The sequence below is a fragment of the Falco punctatus genome (genome assembly GCF_963210335.1).
Source record: "Falco punctatus genome assembly, chromosome: 8".
Lineage (NCBI taxonomy): Eukaryota > Metazoa > Chordata > Aves > Falconiformes > Falconidae > Falco > Falco punctatus.
The window spans coordinates 30,715,724-30,743,067 of NC_137588.1; the positions used below are offsets into that span (position 1 = coordinate 30,715,724).

At 40.5% G+C, this 27,344-nt stretch overlaps 1 protein-coding gene across 1 annotated transcript in view; it reads left to right on the forward strand.

Annotated features, from left to right (window-relative positions):
• The window catches only part of SLC49A4 (solute carrier family 49 member 4), a gene marked incomplete at its 5' end in the record, with an annotated part of 68,588 nt that overhangs the window by 15,562 nt on the left and 25,682 nt on the right, over window positions 1-27,344 (forward strand). Inside the window, 3 exons of the mRNA XM_080399781.1 lie at window positions 4,112-4,205; window positions 17,561-17,829; window positions 23,402-23,531. Coding sequence (XP_080255907.1) covers window positions 4,112-4,205; window positions 17,561-17,829; window positions 23,402-23,531 — 493 coding nt within the window. The remainder of the gene's footprint in view (window positions 1-4,111; window positions 4,206-17,560; window positions 17,830-23,401; window positions 23,532-27,344) is intronic.

Sequence of the window (27,344 nt, forward strand, 5' to 3'; positions counted from 1 at the left end):
AAATCACTTTCTGGGTTACAAGTCTGTAATGCGATGGGGGGATGGGGAAATGCATTTTCTTTTCATCTACTTTAAGCAGCATCTTGAAAGTAAGGCATGCTGGAAGGGTTGTGGGGGATGCAACACCCACATATTGCATGCTATGGCGTGACGTTGGTGTGAGGGAGCTGCCGAGCAGCTGGGTGCCACTGGCAGCCCCTGCCTCCCGCTTGAGGGTGAGCCCACGTCACGGCGTGGCTGGGTTTTGCTCATGTTCCGTGGTGGGCGCTGGGTGGTGGTGGGCGCTGGGTGCATCGTACTGTGTGTGCTGCTGCAGCAGCTGCTTTCCCAGCAGGGAGGAAAGGAAACCAGTGGGTCAGCTAGAAGCGTGCCAAGGGCTGGATCCACTCAGCGTACCCTGCCGGCACAGGTAGCCATTAAGGGTTTACTCGTACCATATGGCCTTGGCAGGATTAAAAGTGTGTGTTTTGCAGGAGAGTTAAGAGGACTGTGGGTTGAGAGTTTGTGTTAAATCTCTAATAGTGGCAGGAGTTTGCGGGTAGTTCTTTTAAAAAGAAATAAAACCTGGCAAATGCAGCGTGGGCTGCAAAAGTTGTAAAGCAGACTGTGTTATTAGCCACAGGAGGGTTAAACAGTTGAACATCGACTGTTTCACTCATAAATGATAACTAATATGTGTTTCTGTTACTGAGGCAATATTGCTGCTATCTCGGACTTCCCTGTTCCTGTCAAGGGGTGATGTGTGGCCATTCTGAATGTGGCCACGCTTTGCTCAACAGTCAGTGTCATCTGTGGGGCCCAGAAGCTTCCTGCAAGAGCAGGGTGGGAATGAGCAGCTATTGAGAAAAGCTCCAAAGAACAGAGAACTTCCTCCATTGGCAGAAAAGCCCTTTAAAGGAGTTTCTTCACTTTCCAGCCATCTGGCTGGAACCAAAACCTCTGGCAGAAGGGGACTGGAAACTGGATGATGGATTTTAAGAAGCTGTAGCTGTACCCCCTTACTCCCCCCAATCAATTACTGCTTGCATTTACAGGGTAAAATTAATTAAGTTAATTATATCTGCTCAAAATCTTGGTTATGTGAATTGCTTCTATGTAGTTTTTTAATAGAGAAATAATTTCTTTGAAGGGGTCACAGGCTTTTTTTTTTCTTCAGGCTTGGTTTGGTTATGTTGGTTTATTGTCCCCATGCTGCAGGCTGCTATGTGAAACACTCTGCGGTGCACCTTTTAGAGTAATGTAAGATACCCAATTCAGATTAAGGACCACTGCAATGTTCAAAGCAAAAATACTGAAATAATAATAAAAGTACTATTAAAAACCAATATCTAACAAAAGATGAAGAGGATGGATTCAGAGAGTTAAAACGTAAAGCAAAATAAAAGAGGAAGGTGCTTAGAGGGTAGAAATACATCATGTAAACATTGTGTGTTTAGCAAAGAAAATTTCTAGTACACTGCCTGTCTGACAGTCCCTTGTTCACCTTGGTGTCACATTTTCAACATGCAGCTTTAGCCGAAGCAGTTTTTAGGGGTGTGTTTACACATTAAGGTGTGGGGGTGGATGGGGAGGGGGAAGGCCAAAGAATAATCTGTTTAATAAAACATTTAGAAGTGGTACATTACAGTGTATAGTATTCAAGATAAGGACTTCAAAGAATGTTTGGAGAGATCAAACATACACAATTGCGAGGCTTTAACTGATCATTTTATTTTAAAATTACCTGACATGTAAGGTTGGCATTAAAGATAAGCCTAAATTTAGACCTGGGGGGAAACTTTGGCATCCAATTCAGTTTTTACTGAGTGGTGTGTTGTTTTTCTTAGGAATCTTTTCTGTGGATTTAAATTAAAACTTTTTCTTGGTTTGTGTTTTTTTTTGGTTTTGGGATTTAAAAAAAAATTAAAAATCAAAATAGGAGGTTTTTATTTGGAAACCGTCATCCTGTGTCCTGTGGTGATTTAAACTTAGATTTCTGTTGTGCCTGTTGTGCCCTGGGCTTACACCTGGCCTGTGCCTCCTGTGGCAGCCTGTGAGCAGGACCTTCCAGGCTGTCTCTGTCCTTGTGTCTCCTGAAGGGCAGAACGTGATGAGTTTTGTGAAATGTAATTTAAAAAGATCCTGGTTTACATGGAAAATAGGAAGGAGATATGTACATTACTAGAGCTTTCCTGCAATATTGTGGCAGTGTTTCCAAATGGAGAACTTCAGGGTTTTCAGTTAAAAGACTTGTTTTGATTTTTCTGTTGATAAAATTCTAATTCTTACTGCATACAAGTTCTCATTATGCACAAAAGCAATGCTAACAGAGATTCATTTCCCAGGAGGAAAGGCAAAAGCATCGTATATGCGATCCTGATACAAATAATTACCTCCACAACATATGCAGTATGGTAATACGGGGTTAAGCATGGCACGAAGGCTTGCCTGGTGGCCCAGCAAACAGAAGAACATGAAGATTTTGAACAGCCCTATTATCTGGGCATTTAGTTAGGGCTCTCTGAACACACACGCTTGAAAAACCAGTTTAACAGCAACATGCTGGTTGAGCAGAGTCAAGCAAGTAGGTCTGGGCAGGCATTGGGAATCCTTCAAGGAAACAAATGTTCTCGACTGATGATGCTTCTCCAGGGCGTCAGGGATGTGAGGTGTCCTTTGGAGCTGCAGGACAGCAGGTGGCGTTCCTTTTGTTAATGACCAAGACACACCAAAGGAAGTCATACTTTCATTTCAGAACTTCTTTTTGTTTGGGTTGTCTTGGGCTAGGTGGATTGAGAGAGGAGCTGTCTTTGGTTTGGTTTGTGCAGTGCCCAGCATGAGGAGTTGCATACCCGTGGGTGAAGTTCACTAAGAGCTGTTGCAATGAGAGCAAAGGGATGTCTTGTCTTCTAAAATAACATTTTAGTAAAACGTGCTCTAAAACCCCCATAAAAGTCACATGGAGACAAAATATTTAATGTGACTACTGTTTCAATTGTACCGGTTACAGGAATCATTAACACAGAGGGGGTGCTTCTGTGAAAACTGGCAGTTTTAGAATGAATCAAAATTGTTTGTTTGTTAGGTGAGTTATCATAGGGACTTGGGTAGTTGCTAGTTTGACCTAAATGTTAGAGATACTGCATGTTTATCATCATTTAATTGTTTATTATGTTTGGCTAAGAATATAGAAGCCATTGATTTTGTTTGTTGCTGTGAAATTGTTTTGAGTGTTACAATTTCAGAGTGATAGACTATATCAGTGGTTTATAATTGTGTGTATATATGATTTTGGTATTTTACAAGATTCTGGAGGTTAAGCCCCTCAGCTGTCACTGTTCTCTTTGTTTGCCACTGCTGGAAACGCCTTAGCAGTAGCAAGTAAACTGCTGGCAAAAGGAATTGCAGCACTGGAGATAAAGTTGTTTCTAATCTACGTACTTCTCAGTTGAGAATCATGGTATGAGGAAAAAGCACATTCAAGGAATCAGTCGATTCTGGCTTTTTTTCTAATGTACTGTATTTATAACCTTTGACAATTTGAGCTGAGCGCAGCAAAAACCTGGCCTAATTGCAAGGACTGCAAAAAAAATACACGCACTTTTCCCCCCCTGAATAAATGGTTATTTCTTCAGGATTAAATGCATATCTGCATTACAAAAAACTCTCCAAAAATACCAAAAAACAAAACCAACCAAACAGTAAGTGCTGTGTCTGTGCTCATTAAATGGTTGGAAAAGGATGTACAAGTCCAGATTTTTCTTTGGATCTACCTAGATACCTGTGCTCCTACTGCAGCATATTCCCTGATGCTTCTAATTCTAAAGGGGATATTGTACATTTTGATGATACTTTTATTATCACTTTTCACTTCCAAGAACGTCCGTAAGATTTTGGCTACAGTCCTGAGTGATAATATGACAAGAGTAAGCCTTGAATTCTGGAGTGTAAGTCTAGAAAATAACACAGGATTTCTTAATGTATCTGTAATTCATATCAGCACCAAAGTGCTTATGATTTGATAGAGATATGCTTTACTTCTGTGAGACTGTGTGTGAATATGTATATTTAGGCAATACTTTTTTTGCAATATTGCTGACTTAATTTGTAAAATACTGTTTTTTCATCTTAGGTCTGAGGGTAACTGTGTTACTAACATCATCCCTCATGGTATTGGGAGCTGGCCTGAGATGTGTTCCAGTTTCAGACCTAGAAATTAGGAAGAAGTAAGTGAATTAGTTACTTTTAATATACATATTTTATACTTTCTGCTAATGTAATTTTGCTCCTAGCGCAAATAAATGTTAGTACAAATTTGAATATATAGTACAAATACGAGTATAGTACAAATATGAATTTGATATGCCAAATGTTTGTTGTATGTGGACATGGGCTTACGTGCTTCTTTGCTTCTTAAATGCGTTTTTCTAGTCCTTCTACATAGTGTCTGAAGATCGGGGATCTCTGTACAAACATGAGTTAATTAAGCCTCACCCCATCCTGCATAACTAATACTAATCTAATTTGCAAACAAGGAAGTAAGATTTAGAGAGGTTCAGAAACTGGCCCAAGATCACACAGGTACTCATGCCACAAAACCCAAACATATGTAATTTGTATGCAAATGCTAAATAATCAGTTCATTTTTCTCATATTTATTGTATGGGATTGTGCAGTTATACAGATGAATTTATGCAAAATGGCCTTTTTCATGTAGTCTTTTCCAGTCTGCATTCCAAAGTAGCCTTGTATTTCTTTGTGGTTGAAATGAATGACTTCTGAATGCAGGCAGTTTGTGTGTGATAGAGACAGCTTCCTTCCCAAAAATGACACAATTCAAACAATTCAATTGTCCTGTCAACATATCCTGAACCTGAGTATCCTCAGCAAGTACAGGAGTCACATTCGTTTTGTACAGCCAGGGAATATGGATCATCTGTTCACTTTCCTTTGCCATTCATTTTGAAGGAGGAAGAAGTACCGGCATTTCTGCTTCTTCATAAAAAGTAGTAGCACTAGTTCTTCAGTAGTTACACTTGCAAAATATGTAAGCACTAAGCAAATAACTTACTTGTAAAAGGTTTTAATGGGGGTGGGGGGTGGTTTGTTTGTTTTGGGTTTTTTTCTGAATTCTAATCAGCTTCCAGACTGTCCTTGTATATTATTTCAGCAAGTTCCTCCCCCCTCCTCCCCCCCCGCCCCCCCCCCCCCCCCCCCCCCCCCCCCCCGAGTATTGCTTACCCTGAAAATCAGACGGGAAACCCTCAAGCTGAGAAAGAAAATGTTTGGTGTGAAGTAGAAGGCAGGTGACTAGATACCACGGATAAAACAAAGGAAGAGGTTCAGAGAGAGAACTGAGAACATAATGAACACATTGACTGTAAAACTAGTGTTGATCAGGAGTAAGTAGCTAGCATGTAATGAATGGATTAGTAAATTTAAGTGCAGCGTAGCAAGTAGGGTGTTGCAATTTCAGTTCTTAGGTGCTTAGTGAGCATATAAGGAAGCACCCAAGGTGCTCATGATGTTAGTTGCCCTGTGTTGCCCGTTTCAACGTAGTGCTCAAGGACTTTGTGACCATGGGAGGCTGAACTAAGCATATTGTGCTACCATTCACAGTGACCCTTTTAATGTGAAAATGTATTCTTGAGGCGGTCAGGAAGAGCTGTCCTCATTCTACCCTTGTTTTACCTTTTCTCAAGATTCTAAGGGGTGCTCAACATCCAGTTCCTCCATTCTGACCAATTTTGGATTAAATATGTTTTTTAAACGGGCCAGGCGGCTTAAATGCAATGAGATGTGGTGTCTTATGTAGCTTCTCATTTATGAGTTATGCCAAAAGACTTATGCTGCCCTGGGCTTTACCGAAGCAAGGATGAAGACTGTAAGAACCTGAGAAGAAATTACCAAATGGGATTTAGATGCGAGGTATCATTTGGGGAGTGGGAAGGAGAGTTTCCACGTATTCTGATCGCCTTGAAACAAGGTTTTCCAGTGTAACTACAGTGAGGAGGCCTAGGAGAACAATGAAATAAATGCCTAAGGAGAAATATTCAAAAACAGCTTCTTTAACTAGGGAAAGAAAGACCGTGGACTGTATAGAGTCTGATGAGATGTGTAAAACATGGTGATACGTTTTATTGAAAACTATATAGGGGGAAAAAAAAAAAAAGAGTATGAGCAGAATCCTGATGGAAGAGGTTACTAATTTCGTTTATTCATGCTGTGAAAATATTCATCTTCTCCAGCTGAAACTGAAAAATTTGCTTACTTAGCGTACTCCAAAAATAGAGAAATTTTCAAGAATTGCTGCTCTACCTGAGGAAGTAGTTTGATCTTTTACACGGTTTGATTAAAAATCTGCAGAGAATTAATTATAGCTAACTGTGAAGCAAAAGGATGGTTTTTAGTGAAGGTTTCTTAAGACATTGTAAATACTTGTACAGACTGTGTGATGTTATACCACGTAACCTATGTTGTTTTGAGGGTTAAGGTGGAAGGCCAATTTTCATCAGTTACTTGAAGCATGATACCAAATAATATTTTTTGAGGTGAGCATTACTGCTTAATGCATTAGCAACAACTGGCTGAACACTAAACCATACATTTATTCTGAATGTGTATATGTGTTAATACAACAACTTGAACATTACAGAGCCGGTCAGATGGACAAGATGACACACAAGCTAATATTGGAGCATTTCAGAAGGCAGTGTAACTGGAATTTCTTTAAGTGTTTTTTCATGTTTTGTAATGTGTTCCTTCAGTCCCTGGGTACTCTGCAGTAATACACTGAAGAATTTCCATGAGGCAGTTCTGTCAGAGTTAAGATACATAAAATTACAAGAACGTTCATGAGGTTTGTCAGATTTAGGGTTTGGTTTTGTTGTTGTTTGTTTGGTTTTTTTCTACTTTCTAGCTGTCTCTGCTCCCAAAGCTCTTGTAATTTGACATTAAGGAGAGCTACTAAAGCCCACTGCCTATCAGAGCAATCACAGACGTGAGGAAATCACTTTTAAACTGACATTTAATCCTGACTGCTTTATGCTCCTTATCTTACACAGACCTGTAATATCCAAGTGTGTTCTTAAGCTCCTTTCTAGTCTGTAATTATTCTTTTGGCTCTAGTGTGTAGCAGCAGACTAAGACTATCTCCAGTTCTCCAAGTCGTGTTTTAAACACAAACCTTAACCTCTGTTTTAAGTTCATTTGTTGCCCATGTATATGCGTGACTTATATGAGGGAAAATTCAGGTTGCATCTTTGAATGTGTCTCTTGAAGCAGCTGTTCCTTATGGTGAATTTTTGTTTTCTGCCAGTGCATGACCTAAAACTGTACTGGGAATCCATGCCAGAACGGCATAAATTCAGTGAAGGCTGAAGTGGGAGTGCATGACAAAAATGTGGAAGTATGGACTTGCATGTGCAATTGAGGAACTGTCCTATACATGGACTAGTTAAGTCCCTCTGACGTACATGAATGGTCTTACCAGCTTTGCTCCCCAGCCCACTGACCTGTGAGGTTAATGTGGAGGTTAAAAAGAATTTTTGTTATGTACCACACGCTTCTGGGTTTGTCAAATGTGCCAGATAGGTGACAATGAATTTGACTTGAAAAAATAACCCCCCAAGTCATTATTCTTTTCTAAATGTTATGAAAATATCATTTGCCATGCCTTTTTTTTTTTTAGTTCATGGTTAAAGCAAATTATATATAACATAAAAAAAGATGTTATCAAATTGTGCTATGCCTGAAGTTGTACCTTCTTCCCTTCTCTGAAGGTTACAAAAGCATCGTAATGCTTTTTGCCTGCATTTTGTCAAGTCCTTCCCTTTTTGACTACTGCTTGACACTGAGTGAATGTTTTCATTGGACTTCTTTAGTATTAGATTATTTTATCCTGAACGTTAACACTACTAGGAAGCCATTTTTTAATAGACAAAAATCAGGGTTGTTTTTTCCCCCCCCACATAACATTTCGTATTTATCTCATATTCTGTATTTAGGAATAGATTTACAGACAGCTTAGGTTTTCCATATGATGGAAGGCAAAATGCTGTACGAGCTGTAATGTGTAAGAAAGAACGGAATAAATGATGAAATCAGTCCATAGTCATAAATCTTTGGCTTTTAAGACTGACTGTGTGATGTAAGACTTCTTAAAATGTTTTGAAAAACAGGATAATTAAAGACATGGGAGTAGAGGATGTAACATAATTTGTCATTTGTATTGAATATATTAAGCAATTTATTAGAACTTAGTATGCTGCGGGCTGGTAGGGTTTGGCCTTCGCATTAGATTTCACAACAGAAGAGCAGTTATTGAGGACCTTGAGTTATGGCAGTGGGAGGGTGCTCCTTGGCAATAAGTACCATTAAAACATTTGTTGGGAAGCCAGCAAAACAATAACATGGCGAATGACAGTGGAAATAGGAGCGGTTATTTATGAAGTCATTTATGGGGGACACACCATTAATTGGTAGCTCCTGTAAAGGGTTTTTTTCTTTAATAATACCACTTCTTAGGATTCTGAATTTTTTTGCGTACTCTTAGATATATTGATGTTAACTTTTTCCTTTATTATGTTTGAAAATTCTGTCTCACCACATCTTTGGTACCTTTTATTTCTATTAGCTAGTTGCAACCTGGTTTGTATTTTATTCTTGTCAGACTTATTCTTTAATAGTTCTGTGTTCTCCCTTTGTTGTCCCTGGAAGCCCAAAGAATTACATGAGATCATCACTTTATTTTTCTTTCCTAATTCTAAAACAACCATGAACCACCATTCTCATGCATGAAAAATGCAAGGGTGCACCTCAGAAGAAGTTATCTCAATTAAAAAAAAGACTTATTAGGATTCTCATATTCCCTGGCAATACTGAACATACTTCTGTGCTTGAAAAGACACCCCAATCTGGAGCAGCTATGGAGACGAGGGATTAAAATGTTCCAGGGAACAAAAAGAGACTTTTAGGAGAGGATGGTAGAAGAATCTGCCTGTAAGAAATAAAGACAGAGTGTGATGCATGTTGTGTGCTCCCTAACTCACGGGGGAAGAGAAATGATGAAAAAAGTATTTAATCTAAAGCGCGATTCTGGGAGTAAAAAGATGAATAAACATACCTGTTTGCTGTAACTCAGTGAATGTAGGAGGAAGATGTTAAGATGGAGCACTTGCCTGGTGCTGATAGCACTTGCTGGTGTGTGCTTTGGATGCAGTGCTGGAGGAAGGCTGAGCTGGGTTCATCTATAGCGTCAGGAAAAGGTCAGTGGGGAGAAAGGAAACAGGTCATTCACAGGTTCTCATGGGGAACGTTTAATTTTTATATGCCTGTAACTTAACAATTTAGCTTGTTTTTATTACCTCCACCAGCCTCATCATGCCCCATCCCTGGAAGCGTTCATGGCCAGGCTGGATGGGGCTTTGAGCAACCTGGTCTAGTGGAAGGTGTCCCTGCCCATGGCAGGGGAGATGGAACTAGATGATTGTTAAAGTCCCTTCCAACCCAAACTGTTCTATGGTTCATCTTATACACAGGTTTTATTTTTTAACCTCTGCTCCTCAGCTGTTGTTTTAGATGACAGGTCCTGTGAGTTGTTCCTAAGTGGTGGCAATTTTTTCCTGCTTTGCTTATTTGTTGATGGTAGCAGAGGATTCGGTGGGTGGTTAAGTGTCTGGCTGCCTGACGGTCCCATCCCACTGCCTGAGCTGTGCCTCCTGTGATGGACTGGCAGCCACTGGTCAGCACTGCTGCTTAGGTGGCAACCAGATTGGCTTCTCCTTCAGCTGCAACAGCCTTAGTGGAAAAAGGAGACAGCTTGACAGTTTTGGTGATAAATACTCTCTTTTTACTCTTGTTCCTGTGCTGGATTTCGGCTGTGGCACTGTGGGTGTTATCCACCTCCCCCAGCAGTGGGCATAACTGCTGAATTAGCAATTTACAGGCCCTGTGTAAATTCTTGGAGTGGTAAATCCAGTAGATATATTAAAGGGAACTCTGAAATCTCACAAAAGGCTGGTATTGCAGCAATATTTAATAGGCAGCATTTCTACAAGGCCTCGGCTAGTATAAGCCTGTGCTGGAAGGGAAAAGAATTTATATTCTTTGTGGGATGTTTAGCTCCATCTCATATAATGGCAGGTGTTATCCTTAACTGTAGAAAGATTTTAATTTTTTGAATCATATTGAACCTTAGTTTTCTGACTCATACTCTGTTGGCTAATTTCTGTCCTTAAAGAAGAATTCGTATTAGTTGAATTTACATTGTAGTTGCTGCATTATCATAAAAATACCCTCTTGCTTTTTCACTGGCCTAAGAAAAATTGTTCACGAATGTTTAAATAGGTCTTATTTATTCCATTCCCTAAATTGCTGTAACTCCTGTACACTCCTGCTCTTTTACTAAAAAATCCTACTTAGGACCTATCTTGTGCTGAGTAATCTCCATCAGCTTTCTCCCATGGCAGCCCTGATAGCAGCAAGTCTGGTGTCCTTCCCTGGTAACTTGTTTCAGTATGTTTTGCCTCATTTGCCCATAATGGCATTGCCTAGTTGGGTTTTGTAGCAAGCAATGCTGTTTATTTGATTTTTGCTCATATTTATGAGTGTGCCCTCTGTTAGTGTTGTTTTTAAAGTTGTCTTCTTTTAATAATGGGTTTGTGGAATGGGTTAGCTTTAAAAGGCACCCCACCCCCCAACCTTTAATTAAAAAAAAAATGCCAAAAGGAGCTTTGATTTCATGTGCCCTCATCCTTCAAATTTGGATAAAGCTTTAAGTGAAGAAATCCTCTTAGCCATGTGACAGCTGTGATGGCTGCACAATAACATAGAATCGCAGAACGGTTTGTGTTGGAAGGGACCTTAAAGATCATCTAGTTCCAACCTCCTGCCATGGTGGCTGAGGGTACACTTGATCCCACTGTTCATGTTGCTGGCAAAGCCATTGATCAGCACTGGGTCCCAGTACAGACCCCTGAGGGATGCCATTTGTCACCAGTCTCCACTTGGAGATGTTGAGCCGTTGACCGCAACTCTTTGAGAGCAACCATCTAAGCCAATTCGTTATCCACCGAGCGGTCCATCTGTCAGCATGGTGTGAGCACATGGGTGAATTTGTCACCATACTGCCATGGGCCTGGCTGTATGTCCGCCTTGTCTCTTTCCTCTGTCAGGAGATCTGATGGAGATGTCAGGATCTTGGCCTGAGATTGCTGCTTCATCTCTTTGCAAATCCTTGTCTCTCTCTTGGCATGCTTTCAGTAACAATAGATTTGGAGTAACTCAGGTTTTCCAATCCTTTTACATTTTAAACCAAAACACACTTTTTCAGACGATTGTAAATGTATTTGCTGTTTTCTTTTAAGAGTGGGAGAGAAGGCCTGAGGCTAGGATGCCTGGGAGATAGTATGGACCTTTCCAAATCTGCCTCCATAATGATGTGACTGACTGTGTTGAGGCCATGGTTTGTACAAGGGGTGAAACATGAGCCCAGCTCCCGATGAAAATGGTTGAAAGTACATTTTTAAGTTTTCATCTTTTCTTTTTCACTTTATTGTTGGAGATAATGTACCACACAGTGGCTCAGGCTTTCTGCTTGTAATAATTTTTCTTACTGATGGGGAAAAACAGCTTTAAGTTATTCCACATATCAATGGTCACATGCATCAAAAACAAGCTAAAAAATGCTAATGGCCTCAATCCATGAATATCCAGAAGGCATAAAGCTTTTGTAGTATAAATATATCATTTAATGAAAATACTGAAAAGAAGTGCATTTCCATGAAATTCATCTATCTGAATGTTATTGTTAATAGATGAATTCATTGCTCTACCCAGAGGTATTTTTTTCCCCAGTCCTTTTCCAGACATAGAGCCTTGCTGCACTCTCTTCGGAACAGCATTTGCATCAGATTCTCCCCATTCTCTGTTGCAGTATATTGCTGTAAAGCATGGATTTGACCTTTTCAATTCTATCTTTGCCTTAACAAGTGCATGTGAAGGTCCCACTTAATAGAGGGTTCTTTTGTTGCATTTATTTTTGTGACTTTAAAGGAAAGGCTCTATCCTTTTCTAGTAACTTGATTGTGGAAAATCAGAGGTGGTTCTTTACACAGCTGGTATTAGTTGCCTTTGAGGTATAATAAATCTAATGTATCATGCAGGTAAGTCCATGTCTTTTCATATTCCTTTTCCTGGGCAAGCAGCTTGCTACACACATCAATGTAGACGCTCTAGAATAGGAGATACTTACTTGCTGCTTTGCCATGTAGGGAGGCTAAATTCAATAGGACTTAAAAAGTGCTCTCAAGTCCTCCAGTGGAAGGGTCTCTTTCCTTTGCTTCCAGTAGTTCCCGCAATGAGCTAATCGCTATATAAATGTATTGTCTTCCAAATTAGCAGGAGCTGAACAATCCACTTTGTTCAATGAGTGAAAATGTCAGGCATGTGAAAGAAAAATTAGCCATCCATTTCTGTAAAACATTAACTTCTTTATCCAGAATCACTTTTTGCATTAATTGTTAGGATCAGTAGTTAATCTACTAAACTTTTCCAGACTAAGAGGCATGCTACAGTGCTGCCTTTGTGCAGCAGCAGGCTAGCACTCTTGGCTCCTTCATTGCTCCTCAGGCTTTGCCCAACAGCAGCAAAACTAAATTACCAGGTTTTTTTCCACTGCATTTGTATAGAAGTTTGAATAGTGACTAAATGGTCGGTTCTCATGGCAGCTAGTAGGAAAAGCACGGAAAAAGGTTCAGGAAAAAAGTCTTGTCTTCACAAGGCTCTTGAGATGAGCTCTGCTCCTTCACAGGACACAGAGGAACCTAATTTCCCAGTTGATGGGGGTGCTCATCAGAGGCTGGTAGAGAAAATCTGCGTTTAGAGAGTCAGAGCAGTGCACTGAGGCAAAAGCCTCTCTTCCCCTGTATTGCCGGCTAAAGAAAAGGTGAAAATGCTTTTTACACTCTCTTAATGAGTGTTAAAGTAATTGATAGGACTTCACAAGTTCAGTTAACATGTCTTAGAACTGAGCTTTGGAGACTTATTTTAGTGTTGTGGTTTAAATCCATTGTATTAAAAGTAGGTTTATTTTGAAGTCCTTTTCCTTCCACTGTTGCCTTTGTTTCCCCATCTGAGTACAGAAACTAATGAGATTTTTCTTTCACTTAAAATTCTCTTAAGTCCAGACTGTGGTACAAACACTGAATGTCTGGGGGTTTACATGGAAGAAGTGTTTATATAACACACAGCTTTTAAATAGCTTAACAAATCCGGTACCTGATGGGACTGTGACCATGCATGAAAAGTTTCAACCTGTACTGGGAGAAAAAGATGGATTGAGCCAACTGTAAATGGAAGCTGTTTCCCATCTTAACTCTATTGTATTATCATCAATCACTAAAACCTTCATCCTATATGATCTCATTTCTTTTTCATACCCAGTTTGCTCAGTGATACTGTAATTTCAGCATTTGTAGCCTTACCCTTCTTTTTTATTGTTGTTGTTGCCTGTTAGGGTATTGCAACAGTGACAGCAGGGAGTGAATAAAGCAGGTATAACCAGGTTACTTCTTAATGCTCATATAAATTCTTCTCTCAGGGAAGTGATGAAAACCATATAATTTAAGTTATTTATAATGTGACTTGACAAAAATCTGGAAAAGAGATGGCAATATGGTACAATAAGAGTTTTTCATATCTAATTTCTATTGCTGTATTAGAACTGTCCCTTGTTTCTATCATTTTGCAATTCAGAGGCCAGTTTAGGAACAAATGTGATCTTTATTTTTTGCAGAGGGGTGTATGTGTGTGTATATATATGTCTGTGTATTATTTTTATATCTACATATGGGTACATAATGTAAATGTAGAAGTTAGTCATTACTGTGATGCTCTGGCACATGTTATTTTGCACAAGCATTTACTAGCAGTCCTCAAATAATTGTTTTGGGTTTTTTTTGTAACTTGCAGTTGAACACAAGCCCTTTAGAAGCTTGGCAGAGCACACAAATTCATTAGCACGGAGGTCAGGTGTGCAAAAACATTGACATTTTGAAATGATTCCCTGACCCGGCTTCTGAAATGGTTAGAAACAAGATATTTTGGGTAGATGTTTACTTCCCCACTTCTGCTTTAAGCTAGACAGTCATCAATTATTTTTTTAAGTCAGGGATGAATTTCGGTTGTCACTTTTTCCAATTTTCTCTTTCATGATCGTGATTAAAAAGCCTTCTACTCTTGTGTTATTTTCTGTTATTTGAGCTCAATAACTTTCTACTTTCTGATACATGAAAATAATTAAGATGATGATTGGCTAAATAATGCATCTGAAAACAGAGCAGAACTGGATAAATAACAGGTGAAAATTACCCTGTTAGTGCAGTACTTTTCCATCTGGGTAGAGTCCTGAGCTGAAGTTATCTTTTTAGCCCTTTTTTTCAGGGGAGAGAAATAATGTCGTGTGGAATGAAACTGAAATAGTGACATGGAAAAATGCAGTTGCTCTTTGTACCTTTTCAGTAGCAGAAACAAGAAGAAAACTGAGGAGTAAGAGAAACAAACGTCTCGTGGTGTTGGAGCAATTGTTAGCACTGATGGTGTGCATGAGGAGACTCCTATGGGCTGTGAGACCAAAATCTGGTGCAGTGATGCTAAGACATTGTAGCAAACGGCAAAAAGCCACCAGTATTGTCATGTTCATACTTCTCTGTCAGACAGAGTGGCTGCTACGTATGTCTCCCAGAGTAGCAGCTTAGTAAATGCACTGAATTGTGTATTGAATCTCTCATCCCTGCCTCTCTAGGGAAATGAGTTAAGGATGTGTAGAGGAACAATGCAAGCAATCTTTTTCTCAGGAAAAAGTAGCTTAATTGAAGCCAGTATTGGAAAACAGATTAAAAAAAGGTTTAGGCTGTTACCATATGCAGAGATTTTTGGGGTAGTAGTCTGTATATCAGTAGCAATGTAGTCTGAAAACAGTGTTTATTAACCAAAGTATGTTAGACTTGAAAAATTAAGCAATATGAAGATGAGATATGCTCTACCATGGATGATGTCAAGCTTGCTAAATGCCAGAAATGCAGATGGAAAGGCAAATCCATGGGAACAGACAGCACACCAGGCAGGGCGAAGTGGAAAAGGGAGCAGCCAGGAGAACACCAATAGAAGAGACAAAAATTGGATGTTTCTTTGAAAAAACTGAAGCCAGAAAAGTAATGCAGAATTAAAATTGTGGAGTAAGATACTACTTTCTCCCTTTGGATCTGCAAAGTAAAATTGACATGTTTCTCCCTGTATAGAGGTCACTTGTAGAGCTTTATTGAAATGGTGGAGCTTGATATACATAATGTAAATCTGAAGTGTAAGTACATGATAATTTCCCGTTACATAAATCGGGGGGTTTGTTTGGTGTTTGGGGTTTTTATACAAAAAATTTCTTCTACTAGATGAAGGACCTACATGCCCATAAATGATGGAGATGAACTATTGTACTTTTTTCTGATTTTAGTATGTTTTATTTGTCCTTAGAATTAGTATAAAGTAGGTGTATTTGAATTAAAACAACATTAGCATAGTGGTATAAGTGAACAGGAGTGTTAGTATAGCACCTATAGCTATAAAGGGTTTTTTTTGTGGTGACACAGTTTTTCTAGCATATAATAACAAAACCACAATTTAAGCATTACATTCATTTTGGAGCAAGAAGAAATGCTAAAATAAAATATCTATAAGTTGCAGTAGTTACCTCACTTGCTACTGAAATGCAACTGTTTCTGGAGATGAAGCATTGCTCTGCAAATACCCTGGAACAGTTTAAAATAAGTTTGAGAATAACTTATTGTAGTGAGGTAAGCAGAATGAAAATACTGAAGTGCACAAGGTTACCTTGGTTTGTGCAAAGTACACTGAGTTGGAAAATAACCATCAGGGATGTGTGATGTGTCCTCCAGAAAACTGTACTGGAACATTATTTAGATAATCCTTTTTATTTATTTAAAACCATTTTATTTGGGGGCGGGGGGGCAGGAGGGGAGCAGTTTAACAAGCATTAAGAAGGGATGACCATGCCTTGGTGAGGTCCATCTGAAGCATATCATGAACAAATAGTAATGGAATCTGTCCTTTCTATGTGAGCTTGTGGGGTGGGGAGGGTGGGGGGAAGAATTGCAATTGCTTATGTTTCAGAGTGGCTATTACTGCTGTCCCAGCTCATAAAGTGTTTCCTTCAGGTGATACGTAATAGCTTTTTTTCTGTTTGTGTTTTTTTTTTGTTTGTTTGTTTTTGGTTTTTGTTGGTTTTGTTTTGTTTTTATTGTTTAAAAATGTGATTTCTAATCCACTGAGGATCAGTAGCATCTACTCCTTTTTATTGCAGTCTGGCTTGTTAATTTGATGAAGAGTCTGTCAGCATTTCTTTTGTGTATTTTGTTTCTTTGTGTGCTTTTAAAAAACTCCTGCTACACTGTATATTATTCAGCCATTTGTGGCTTGAAATGTTGCCTAAATGATAGCTTATGTTTCCCCATTTTCAAGCCGTAGCTTTTTATGTCTGACAACTCAAGTCTTGCAGCAATAACATCGAGTTCCTACTATGCTTAGAAAAACACCACCCATTTCAAAATATCATCTGCCACCATTTTATTGCACAATGAATAGATCTGCTTTGGAGAGTTGCAATGTTTTGTTTGACTTGTTAACTGTTTTTTTGGACATGAAGTTTTTATATAAATTCCAAAATGCTTTTGCCTTTCATGTCTGATCACTTTTTGGAAAAGCCCAAGTGGAAGGTTTCTGGCTACCTTCCATGTGTAGGAGAGCCTTCAAAAAGGCCTCTCTGTATGTCCTCGTTGTACTAATATTAAGCCAGAGTTTGCAGAGACTTCACTGCTTGGAAGTACTATCTCTGTTCTGTCAGCAGCCTTATCTGTTAAATCCCAATGAGCGTGAAAAATGAGAAAAATCTGGGTTTGCTTGGCTGTTTCAACACTATGTTGAGAATGGCCAGATTGCAGAAGAAGACGATTCTCTTGGAAGCCTCAACAGCCCTGCCTCCTCATCTGTAGGCACACAGAGCTCATCTGAGTGTGTAAATAAAAATAAATAATGCAGTGAAAAAATATGCAGAGTATTTTGCTGAAGTGTTGCAGTTTTGGATCTGCCATAACTAATTTAAATCTTTTGTTGGGATTTATGCAGGCAAGGGTCAGGTTTAAGTTGTTTGTAATTTAAAGCTTTGCTGCTAGTACACCTTTTCTACTTTTATGTCCAATCATGATACCTTTTTCCTGCAAAGACAAGTCCCTTTTATTCCCTCTTGCTTTCCTGCTTTGAAGAGAACATTTGCTTCTCCATTTATCTGAGGTAATGAGACCAGAATAGCTCTGGATTCTTTAAATCAGTCTAATTGGGCTTCTTTTAGGGTGTAGAATATTCTTTCTTTGCACAAGACTTTCATTTCTTTTTGCAGTCGCTCCATCTCGAGCACTCAATATCTTACATACTTTTTTAATTAAAAAAAAAAAAAAAAAAAAGGGCAAGCAATTGTCTTCCAAATAGCTGTGTTCTCTGTTCTCTTTTCCAGGCTGATTCACGGAGGGCAGCTGTTAAATGGCTTGGCGGGGCCAACTGTGATGAACGCAGCACCATTTCTTTCCACGACGTGGTTTTCTCCAGATGAACGTGCCACAGCAACAGCCATTGCGTCGCTGCTCAATTACCTGGGTGCTGCTGGCGCATTTCTGGTGGGACCTCTTGTAGTGCCATCTCCTAATGGAACATCTCACCATCTGCTGGTATCGCAGAGCAACACCGAGCACATCAAGGACCGCATTGAGGCTGTGCTGTATGCAGGTGTGGTTTAAAAATAAAATTAAAATTAAAACAAAGAAAAAAATTGAAAAACGTATGTACTTTTATGTGTGTTTGGTACCTGTGAGCCACTACCCTCTAGTGGCTGGTCTGCACAGAAGACTGTTACTGACTGATGGAAGATAATGAATTGGTAAAATGTACCATCAGAAGGACTGATTTTTTTTGGCTTTTGTGTAGGAAAAATTTAAAGATAAACTTTTTTACAGACTGATTCCAAATGAATTATTTCAGTTGTTTGTATCAGTTGATCTTAGGAGCAATGTCTTACGAGAGTTTATGCTTTCCATGAGCTTCCAAACTGGGTTTTGGTTCTTGAATTTTCATTTAAAAAATATGTCAATGACAGGTTGGTTGTTTTTTTTCCCTCTCTTGTTTCTGTAAGGATAGAATTCCAGTAGTCTTTCAGCATTAAATTCTTTCCTGCATTAAATCAGCCTGAATTTATGACTTACATATGCCTTCAAATGTGATTAGATTTATTAATATTGAGGAATCTAACACTGAAATTAAAACTCAGTAGATTTTGTTTCTAACAAACTGCGTAATTCTTATGTGGTGAGTAATTTCAATGAAGTGAAAACAGTTTAGTGGAAAAAAACCTGACTGATATAAAATTCACCTGATACAACTTAGATTTTATGTCCTTGCTCTTTTTCATGCAGTGGCTTCTATGGCTCTTTGTGTCACTGACAAAAATTACCAGCAAGCTTTAAGGAAAAAGTGTTACTTAAGTGGCTTAAGAGTCTATGATGTGATTCTTAGTGGATATATAATTGGTTTAGCATTAAGAGCAGCTGAGCTTTACCATGTCACAGCAGTTGCACATTTGTTTGGGTTTTTCCCCCATTATAATTGCAGCATCTGAAATTCAGCCAGGAGTCAACCCTAAGTGTTCCAGAAGTCTGAAAGTATGTATACTGTGTAGTTTATACGTTGCTTTATGGGACTGAGTTAGCTGTTTGTGATCACATATTCTTGGACATTATTCTTATGGAAATGTTGTCAAGTTAGTACTCCTGTTGGGTGAGGGCCGCTTTACTGTTTGTTTTAAAGAAAGTGTAGCAGAAGTTGGATTGCTATTTCAGCAAGTATTTTTGAGTAACCTGCTTTTTACTGGACTCAAGACTATTAGAACATATCTTGTGGCAGATGAAAATGGCTGGTGTCAAAGAAGGAAGAATGAAGGCAAGTCAGCTTTTGTCCTGAGGAGCAGTAGAAAAGGGAAGAAAAAAAATCCAGCAATTAGAGAAGTGCTTTAGTTCTCCCTCTCCAGATTGTCCATGGAGAGAGAAGAATTCATCTACCCTAAAGGAGTACATTTTTATGCCTCAAACCACTGTTTTGAGTCTGATAGTACTAGAAATGTTGCTTTCAGCAGCCTGTTCTCTTTCTCTTCTGTTCTCTTCTGAGAGGTTTTCCTAAGCATTTTCTTCAGAAACTGGGACAGATCTTGCTTGCCACTAAGTTTCAGAGGTGTGTCTTGCCTGGCCCCTGCTCAGCGCAGCTCTTTCTGCCTTTCTGAGCTGGCAAGGCTTTGAGAACATCTCGTAGACCTGTTTGGGATCATTGGTCCCAGCATAAGATGATCCTACAGCAGCTCTTCTGCTTCCTAGGAAATATGTTTTGTGGGGCATCTGTAGCTCTTAGTATTTGAAATTATTTAAACAGAAGTGGTTTCTTTGCAGCCGCACCTGTGGTTGTGTTGTACAGGATGCATCTTTTCAGGCACTACAACCCCTTTAGATGTTCAGGCAACGAAGAAGAGCTGGTTCATGAATGTTACTGGCCTACGGTGAGTTGCAGTGATGGTGGCAAAACATCCAACTAGTTTTAAAATTGGTAGGAACTGTCAAAGAGGAGGTTGCTTTGAATCCCTTGTGGGATTTATCTTTTCTCACCTCAGCCCTGTTTCCCGAGAGCAGAAGTAGCAAGGTTCCCGCGGTCTGCTTCCCCATGCTTTGTTATGCCAGGTAGACTCTGGAGGTGGGAGGAAGGCTGTCTCATGGTAGTGGCTGCTTCATGGCAGTTGTACACCTCTGTTGATCTGGGGACCAAAAAAACCTGGTAGGTGTGGTAGGGGTAGTATCTGTCCCGTTAAGCAGCTGAGCAGAAAGCAAAGCTCAAATTGACTTCACAGTTTACTGGTAAAGGTGTTACAGAATGTAGCAGAACAAGGAGCTGGACCTAAAGGTCCCACTTCCCCACTTCTTCAGCAAGGGTGGTCAGGCTTGGTATGACTTCTCCTTTCAGATACTGTGGGAAAGCTGGTTTCACAAGATAAGCACTCTGCATTTTTAATGGACTTGTGTTTGTGATAGAGCTTGGTGCTTTTGTGTGAGATACAGTTAGATAAGCAGCCTCCAAAAGTTAGGTGACAACTTTTAAAAGGTAATGATGTGAATTGTTAACTCAAGATCACTAGCGTGCAAATTTTTCAAGGACTCAACATCAAACATGATTACAAAGCAATTCCTTGTAAACCTGTTCTGAAATTGCTCTGTTAACGCCTGTCTCTTCTGTGTTTTAATAAATTGCTGTTCCTTTATCTCAAACACAGACTAAGAGCTCAGCTGAATTACCACAGCCTCTTTCAGTGTCATCTGTGTTGCTGCACATTCTGGTTCACAGCTGAAATAGTACAGATGTGGTAAATCAGGATTGAATTGTATTACCTGAATCGCATAAGGAAGCTAGAATTATTCTGGACTGCAGCCAGAGCTTTTAGTCATGTGCTTTCCTAAATATTAATGTAAAATCATTATTTGTTTAAAAAAAATTGTGTGTGTAAAGTGCCCTCATTCTCCCTTTACGTTTCAGGACAAGACTGGGAGGAGAATTTCTGGGTTTGGGTAGGCTTTTGTGCAATAGGTAGCCTATCTGAAGGAAAAAGACTTTGTGTCAGGGAGGTGTGTGTCTCTGTAAACCTGTTTTTTTCTGTTTGGGGCTTACACAGGCAGCAGGGTACCTTCTTCCTAGGCTAAGATGCAGACTTATGTGCACTTTGACAGTCACAGGTCACTGTGATGTGGTACCCTGCTTTTGTGAAGCATTCCAGATTCACACCTCAACAAGAGATATACACAGCTCTGTTTCTGCACATTAATTTACGCTGACTTGCCCAGTTCAGAGTGCTTTGCTGCATCCGTTGTGCTGCTGAGAAGCCAACAGCTCCTGTGGAAGATCTCCACTTTTGTGACTGCAGCTCCCTTGGTCTCAGTATTGACCTGTTTCTTGCCTTTTCTCCTTTGCTGCTTTTGCTCTCTGCTTACAACCTAGAGCTTGTCTGGGGAATATCTTTTTCTTTATCTAGTCTAGTAGAGTAAATGATGATGGAGATAAAGGCATGGGGTTCCTAATGGGGAAGGAATACAGCATGTAAGAGTCAGACATGTTTGACAGTACCTGGGCTTTTGATAGAGATGCAAGTGTGATACACAAAGCTAAGATAGCACTGAAGACTTCGGTGCTTCAATAGAAGGTGCCGCTTTAGTTTCCAAAGTGAATTCTGCTCTTTACTTTTGTGCACGAGGGCAGTGCTTGTGAAGCAAATTTATTGGCCTGGAAAGTATAACACTAGGAAACATTAAAGAGTTGCAAGAAGGTACTACAAGGACTGCATGCTGAATTTAATAATTATTTAAAAAAAAAAAAAAGTGTTACTATACTGCTTCTACTTCAGCGATTTGACTGGCAGGAATCTTGAGGCAACCCATAGAAGAGACCCCAGATGGCCACCTTATAAAATATTACTCTGACTTAAAAAAAAAAAATAAAAAAAAATCAGCATGTTTTACATTCTTTAGAAAAAGACCTAGCCTCTCCCCTTGCAGTGTTGCAGTATAAGGAAATTAAATAATAAGCACCCCAGACAAAGTTTACGGGTCGGTGTGGTCACATTCTTGTTGGCTATATCTGTCTGCAGTTTGAAATCTTCCTTTAGTATGTGATTAAAGGTGCGTATGCATGTAGATATGTATACCTATAAACCTCTATGTAGACCTCGATGCTGGAGAAGGTGAAAAACAGCTTTTGGCAAGCCTTGCTTCCCTGTCTAGTATCATCCTGTAGTGACAAAGCATCACATCCCTTTCTTAGATCTGGGATGATCAGTTATGGCCAGTTCTTTATTCACTGCTCATGGTCTCAAAAACAATGTACACAAAGATAGAAATTAATCTGTTTTCTAGAGAACAGGAGATATAGTGAGAAGGTCTAATTAAAGTGTCCTTGACCCTCAAAACAGGCAATTAGACCACAGCGAAAAGACACCACAAAATTCAAAATGAATCCTTTAATATTTGGTAGTGAAGAATGGCATTGTCACATTCCTGGTATGCCTTCAAAAGAAATTTAGTGTAGACGTTTTTCTGTATACCGAATAGAAGCATTCATTTCCCTTCCCCATCTCCAGCTGATCTATTTAGACTCTGAATGTTATTTACTTTTCAGCTTCCTGAATTTATTTTCTTCTGGTTTAGCAGAAGAGCTGGAAAAGTGCCATGTTCATATTGATTTATTAAAAAAGAGAAGAAAAAAGAAAATGAACACAATTGAGTATCCAGCTCTGCTGGAATTTATTTGTGGTGTCGGTGAACACTTCTTTGTTACAAGATCACAGGTTCTTTTAAGATAACACACTTCAGCTATACATTTTTCTCTCCAGCAGCAAAGAATCATGTTTTCAAAGGGGATAGGAAAAATACTGGGATTGAGGACTGTGGAGAACATGATATATGTTGTAAAAGGCCTGTAAAACAAATTAATTAGGCTGACTGTGGGTAGAGGTATTTTTCCTCAGAATGTCTGATCACAGGGCTTGCTAGTATTTTCTGTGAAGTACTCATCACTTTGCAAGTTCAGGTCCAAACTTCTGCTATGCAATTTTTCAAATATCTAGAATACCTGCTGCTGAACAAGAGGAGCATCTGCTAACAGCTGTATTCTTTAATTTTTCTCCCTATTACTTGTGCTCTTTCTATTTCTGAGCCATGGCTGCTCCTAACTTTTATCTTTTTATTCTGTTGCCATGTAATACTGTTTGTGTCTGAGATGCTGCCTTGCTTGACCTTTTGTTTGCCTTCATTATCCCATGTGCTGAGTAAATATCATTCCATGCCCTGGGGCTTCCCCAGTCCCATCTGTTTAAAGTCTCTAGCATGCTGTTACCTGCACTGCGTTACTTCCATCGTTACTTCCATTGCAAGGAAACGTGGCCAAATCTTCATAACACAGCTCTTTCTAAAGAGAAAAAGCAAAAGCTTTCCTTTTGCTTCACTGAGTTCCCCATGTGTGAGCCTGGTTCGCTGCAGCTCCTGTCACTGGTATGCACTGCTGGTATTTCTCCATCTCATTGATTCTCCATCTTAATTTGAAATCTTGCTTGGGGAGGAAAAAAAGAAATTCTCCTTCAAGTTGCAGAGTTCTGTTGTCAGCAGTAAACACTTGTGGGATTTATTTATTGGAGGTTGGCTGATAATAATGCTGTACCGAAATAAGTCTTTTGATGCTAACTTCTGTTCTTGGTTTTGTTTTTCTTTGCCCTCTTGTTTAGAATTTGGAATGGTTTCCCTGATTTTTTCTGCAGCGTTGGCCTACTTCCCCTCACGCCCTCCATTCCCGCCCAGCGTGGCTGCGGCAAGTCAACGGCTCAGCTACAGGAGAAGTTTTTGCAGACTCTTAAGGTAGGTCCCCATTGGGTTTCCACTTCAAAGCAGATCAGTATCTAAATAAGTAAAAACAAGTACACTTTAATCTTCTCATTGAGTTTGGTTTGTAGTGCTTTTAAACAAAATAAAATTAAAAAATAATGCTGAGACATAAAAGGATACTAACTGCTAAAAAGCAGACATTAAATTTTAAGTCACTGGGTATATCTCAAGCCTTCATGTCAGAGTCCTTCAGCACCACCACTGCTTTAATCATCCTGTTAGCACAGCTTTTCTTAAGTGATGCTTCTGTTACATCAAATTATACAAGATTGTTAACAGTGTGCATACTGCTAGGTGTGAGATAACAACACTGGGCCTAACTAACTAATAGCCTGCTTTCTTCTATTCTTACCTGTATTGGGATGAATTTGGGGTTTGCTTGTCATTCAAAGGACTATTCGGCTGCTTTTGTTCAGCTGTGGGAGCAATGAATGAACTACCTGAAACCATTATATGAGCTATCTGAAACCATTATATGATCTATTAAATCTTATTAATTATATGTTAAAATGTCATATGGGAATAGGAGAAGTGTCTCCAGATGTGTTTCTGGACAGGATCAAAGGTGAGATAGTTTCCTTTAAATTTTTAAGTTAAAAAAAAAAAAAAAAAAGGTTATAGAGAAAGTGACATGTCCAGCTTTGCAACTTCTCATACTTGGGCTCTTTTGGTAAGACACAGTCCTGCCCCCCCTACAGTGTTTGTAGAGTATCTTGTGTAATGGGAATCTGATCTCAGAAGAACAGCTAAAGCAACTGTAATATTAATGTTGAGCAATTGCAGAGGCCTGTGCCCTGTATGTGATACTGCACAGATGAACTTCCTGGGACAAAGAACAACCGCTCCCATGGTGCAGAGTGTGGCTGACTTCACTGGGGGGTGTCACACCCATGCTGTAGTTGTTTCTTGGGTGATGTAGTGTCGGTCCTTCTCTGCAGATCTGCTTTCCAGCTGGTCAATCCCTAGCCCGTACTGGTGCATGGGGTTATTCCTCCCCAGGTGCAGGACCCTACACTTGCCTTTGCTGAACTTTACTAGATTCCTCTCTGTCCAACTCTCCAGCCTGTCCAGGTGTTTCTGAATGGCAGTGCAGCCTCCTGGTGTATCAGACACTCCTTCCAGCTTTGTGTCATCAACAAACATGCTGAGGGGACACTGTCCCTTCATCCAGGTCACTGATGAATAAGTTGAACATGACTGGACCCAGTGCTGACCCCTGGGGAGCACCACTAGCTACAGGCCTCCAGTAAGGCTCTGTGCCACTCATCACAATGCTCTGAGCTCTGCCACTCAGCCTGTTCTCAATCCACTTCGCTGTCCATTCTGCTAACCCACACTTCCTGAGCTTACCTAGGAGGGTGCTGTGGAAGACGGTGTCAAAAGCCTTGGTTGGTGAAGTCAAAGTAGACAACATCCACTGCTCTCCCCTCATCTACCCGGCCAGACATTCCATTATAGAAGGCTATTAAGTTGGTCAGACGTGTTTTCCCCTTGGTGAATCCATGTTGACTGTCCCTTGTGACCACCTTTTCCTCTACATGCTTAGAGATGACATCCAGAATGAGTGAGTGGTTCCATCACCATTCCAGGGATGGAGGTGAGGCTGACTGATCTGTAGTTTCCTGGCTTCTCCTTGCCCTTTTTGAAAGCTGGAGCAACACTGGCTTTCCTCCAGGCCTCGGGCACCTCTCTTGTTCTTCTTGACCTTTCAGACATAACAGAGAGTGGCTTGGCAATAACATGTGCCAGCTCACTCAGCACTCAGGGGTGCATCCTATCGGGGCCCAAGGATTTGTGGGTGTCAGATTTGCCTAAATGATCTCTAACCTAATTCTCCTTGACCAAGGGAAAGTCTTCCTTTCTCCAGACATTTTCTCTCGCCTCCAGGGTCTAGGATTCCTGTGGGGTGGCCTTAGCAGCAAAGACTGAAGCAAAGAAGGCATTGCTTGTCGTCCTTTGTCACCAAGGCACCCACATCATTCAGCAGTGGGCCCACATTTTCCCTAGTCATCCTTTTACTACTGATGTACCCGATGAAGCCCTTCTGTTGTCCTTGACCTCCCTCACTGGATTTAATTCCAAACAGACCTTAGCCTGCCTTGTCATATCCCTGCATGTTCTGACCACATCCCTATATTCCTCCCAAGTGGCCTGTCCCTTTTTCCACAACCTGTAAACTTCCTTCTTCTGTTTGAGGTTTGCCAGAAGCAACTTGCTGATCCATGCAGGTGTCCTGCCCCCTTTGCTTGATCTCCTACTCATGGGGATGCATCCATCTTGAGCTTGGAGGAAGTGATGCTGGAATATTAGCCAGCTCTCTTGGACCCCCCACCTTCTAGAGCCCTAACTCATGGGATTCCTCCAAGTAGGTCCTTGAAGAGGCCGAAGTTAACTCTCCTGAAGTCCAGGGTTGCAATCCTACTTACTGCCCTGCTTCCTCCACAGAGGATCCTGAGCTCCACCATCGCGTGGTCAGTGAAGCTGAGGCTGCCCCCAACATTCACATCCCCAACTAGTCCTTCTTTGTTAGTACAAGGTCCAGCAGCACACATCACCTCACTGGCTTCTCCACTACATCTGTCAAAAAGTTATCCTCAGCGCTGTGCAGGAACGCCCTGGACTCTGTGTCTAGCTGTGTTTCTTTTGAGCAGATATCAGGGTTGTTGAAGTCCCCCATGAGAACCAGGGCCTGTGACCATGAGGCTACCTCCAGCTGTCTGTAGAAGGCCTCGTTGACTTCCTCCTCCTCATCAGGTGGCCTGTAGCAAACACCCATAACAGTGTCATCCATGTTGGTCTGCCCCTTAACCTTTACCGATAAGCTCTCGACTCATTCTGCATCTATCCTTAGGCAGAGCTCAGTATGTTTCAGTCGCTCCCTCACACCACCTCACCTTGCTGGCCTGTCTTCCCTAAAAAGTGCATAGCCATCCATGGCAGCATTCTAGTCATGCAAGCTATCCCACCGTGTCTCTGTACCTGCAACGAGATCATGGCCTTGTGACTGCATACAGATCTCTAATTCTTCCTGTTTAGTCCCGATGCTGCATGCGTCAGTGTACAGCAATTTCAGAGAGGTAATCGAGCATGCAGGTTTCCCAGGAGGAGTGCAACAGGATTCGCCATAGCCATACACATCCTTGAGGTGGTTGGCCTGCTGGCTGTCACCTCGGGAGGCAGCTGAGGAACATTGATTGCTGGTCTGGTTGGCCTGGCTTATTCCCCACTTGGATGTGATGGCATGAGCACTGCCACTTTGGACCTCGACCCCTGAGTCCTTCAGTTTAAAGCCTGCCTCACCAAGCTGGCCAGCCTGTTGCCAAAGATACCCTTGCCTCTTCTAGAGAGGTGGATCCCATTGCTCCCTAACAGGCTGTAGTCAGAGAATATCCTGTTGTCATAGAAGCTAAAACCCTCACAACAGCACTAGCCATAAAGCCAGAAACTGATTTACATTATATGTCTTACTTCCCTTGTTGTTGTTGTTGAGGTTTTTTTTTTTCTTTTGTTTTTGGAGGCTTTTTTTTTTCCAGTTTTGCGGGAGTAAACACTTGACTAGATGCTTAATCCTGTGTGTTCATCCTGAAGCAGAGTGGCAATTGGGGGGAAGTGTGAGTACAGCTGGCTGGTTAGTCTGCCAAGTGACCTACTCAGAATATTAAAAAATAGCAATTCCCATAAGGACTCTTAGCACACACAGTAATGCTGTTATGCACCCAAGCTGGTGTGCGGTGAGACCCTGCCTGAGGGCTGTGTTGTAAAAATGTTGCTGTTGAACAGAAATCC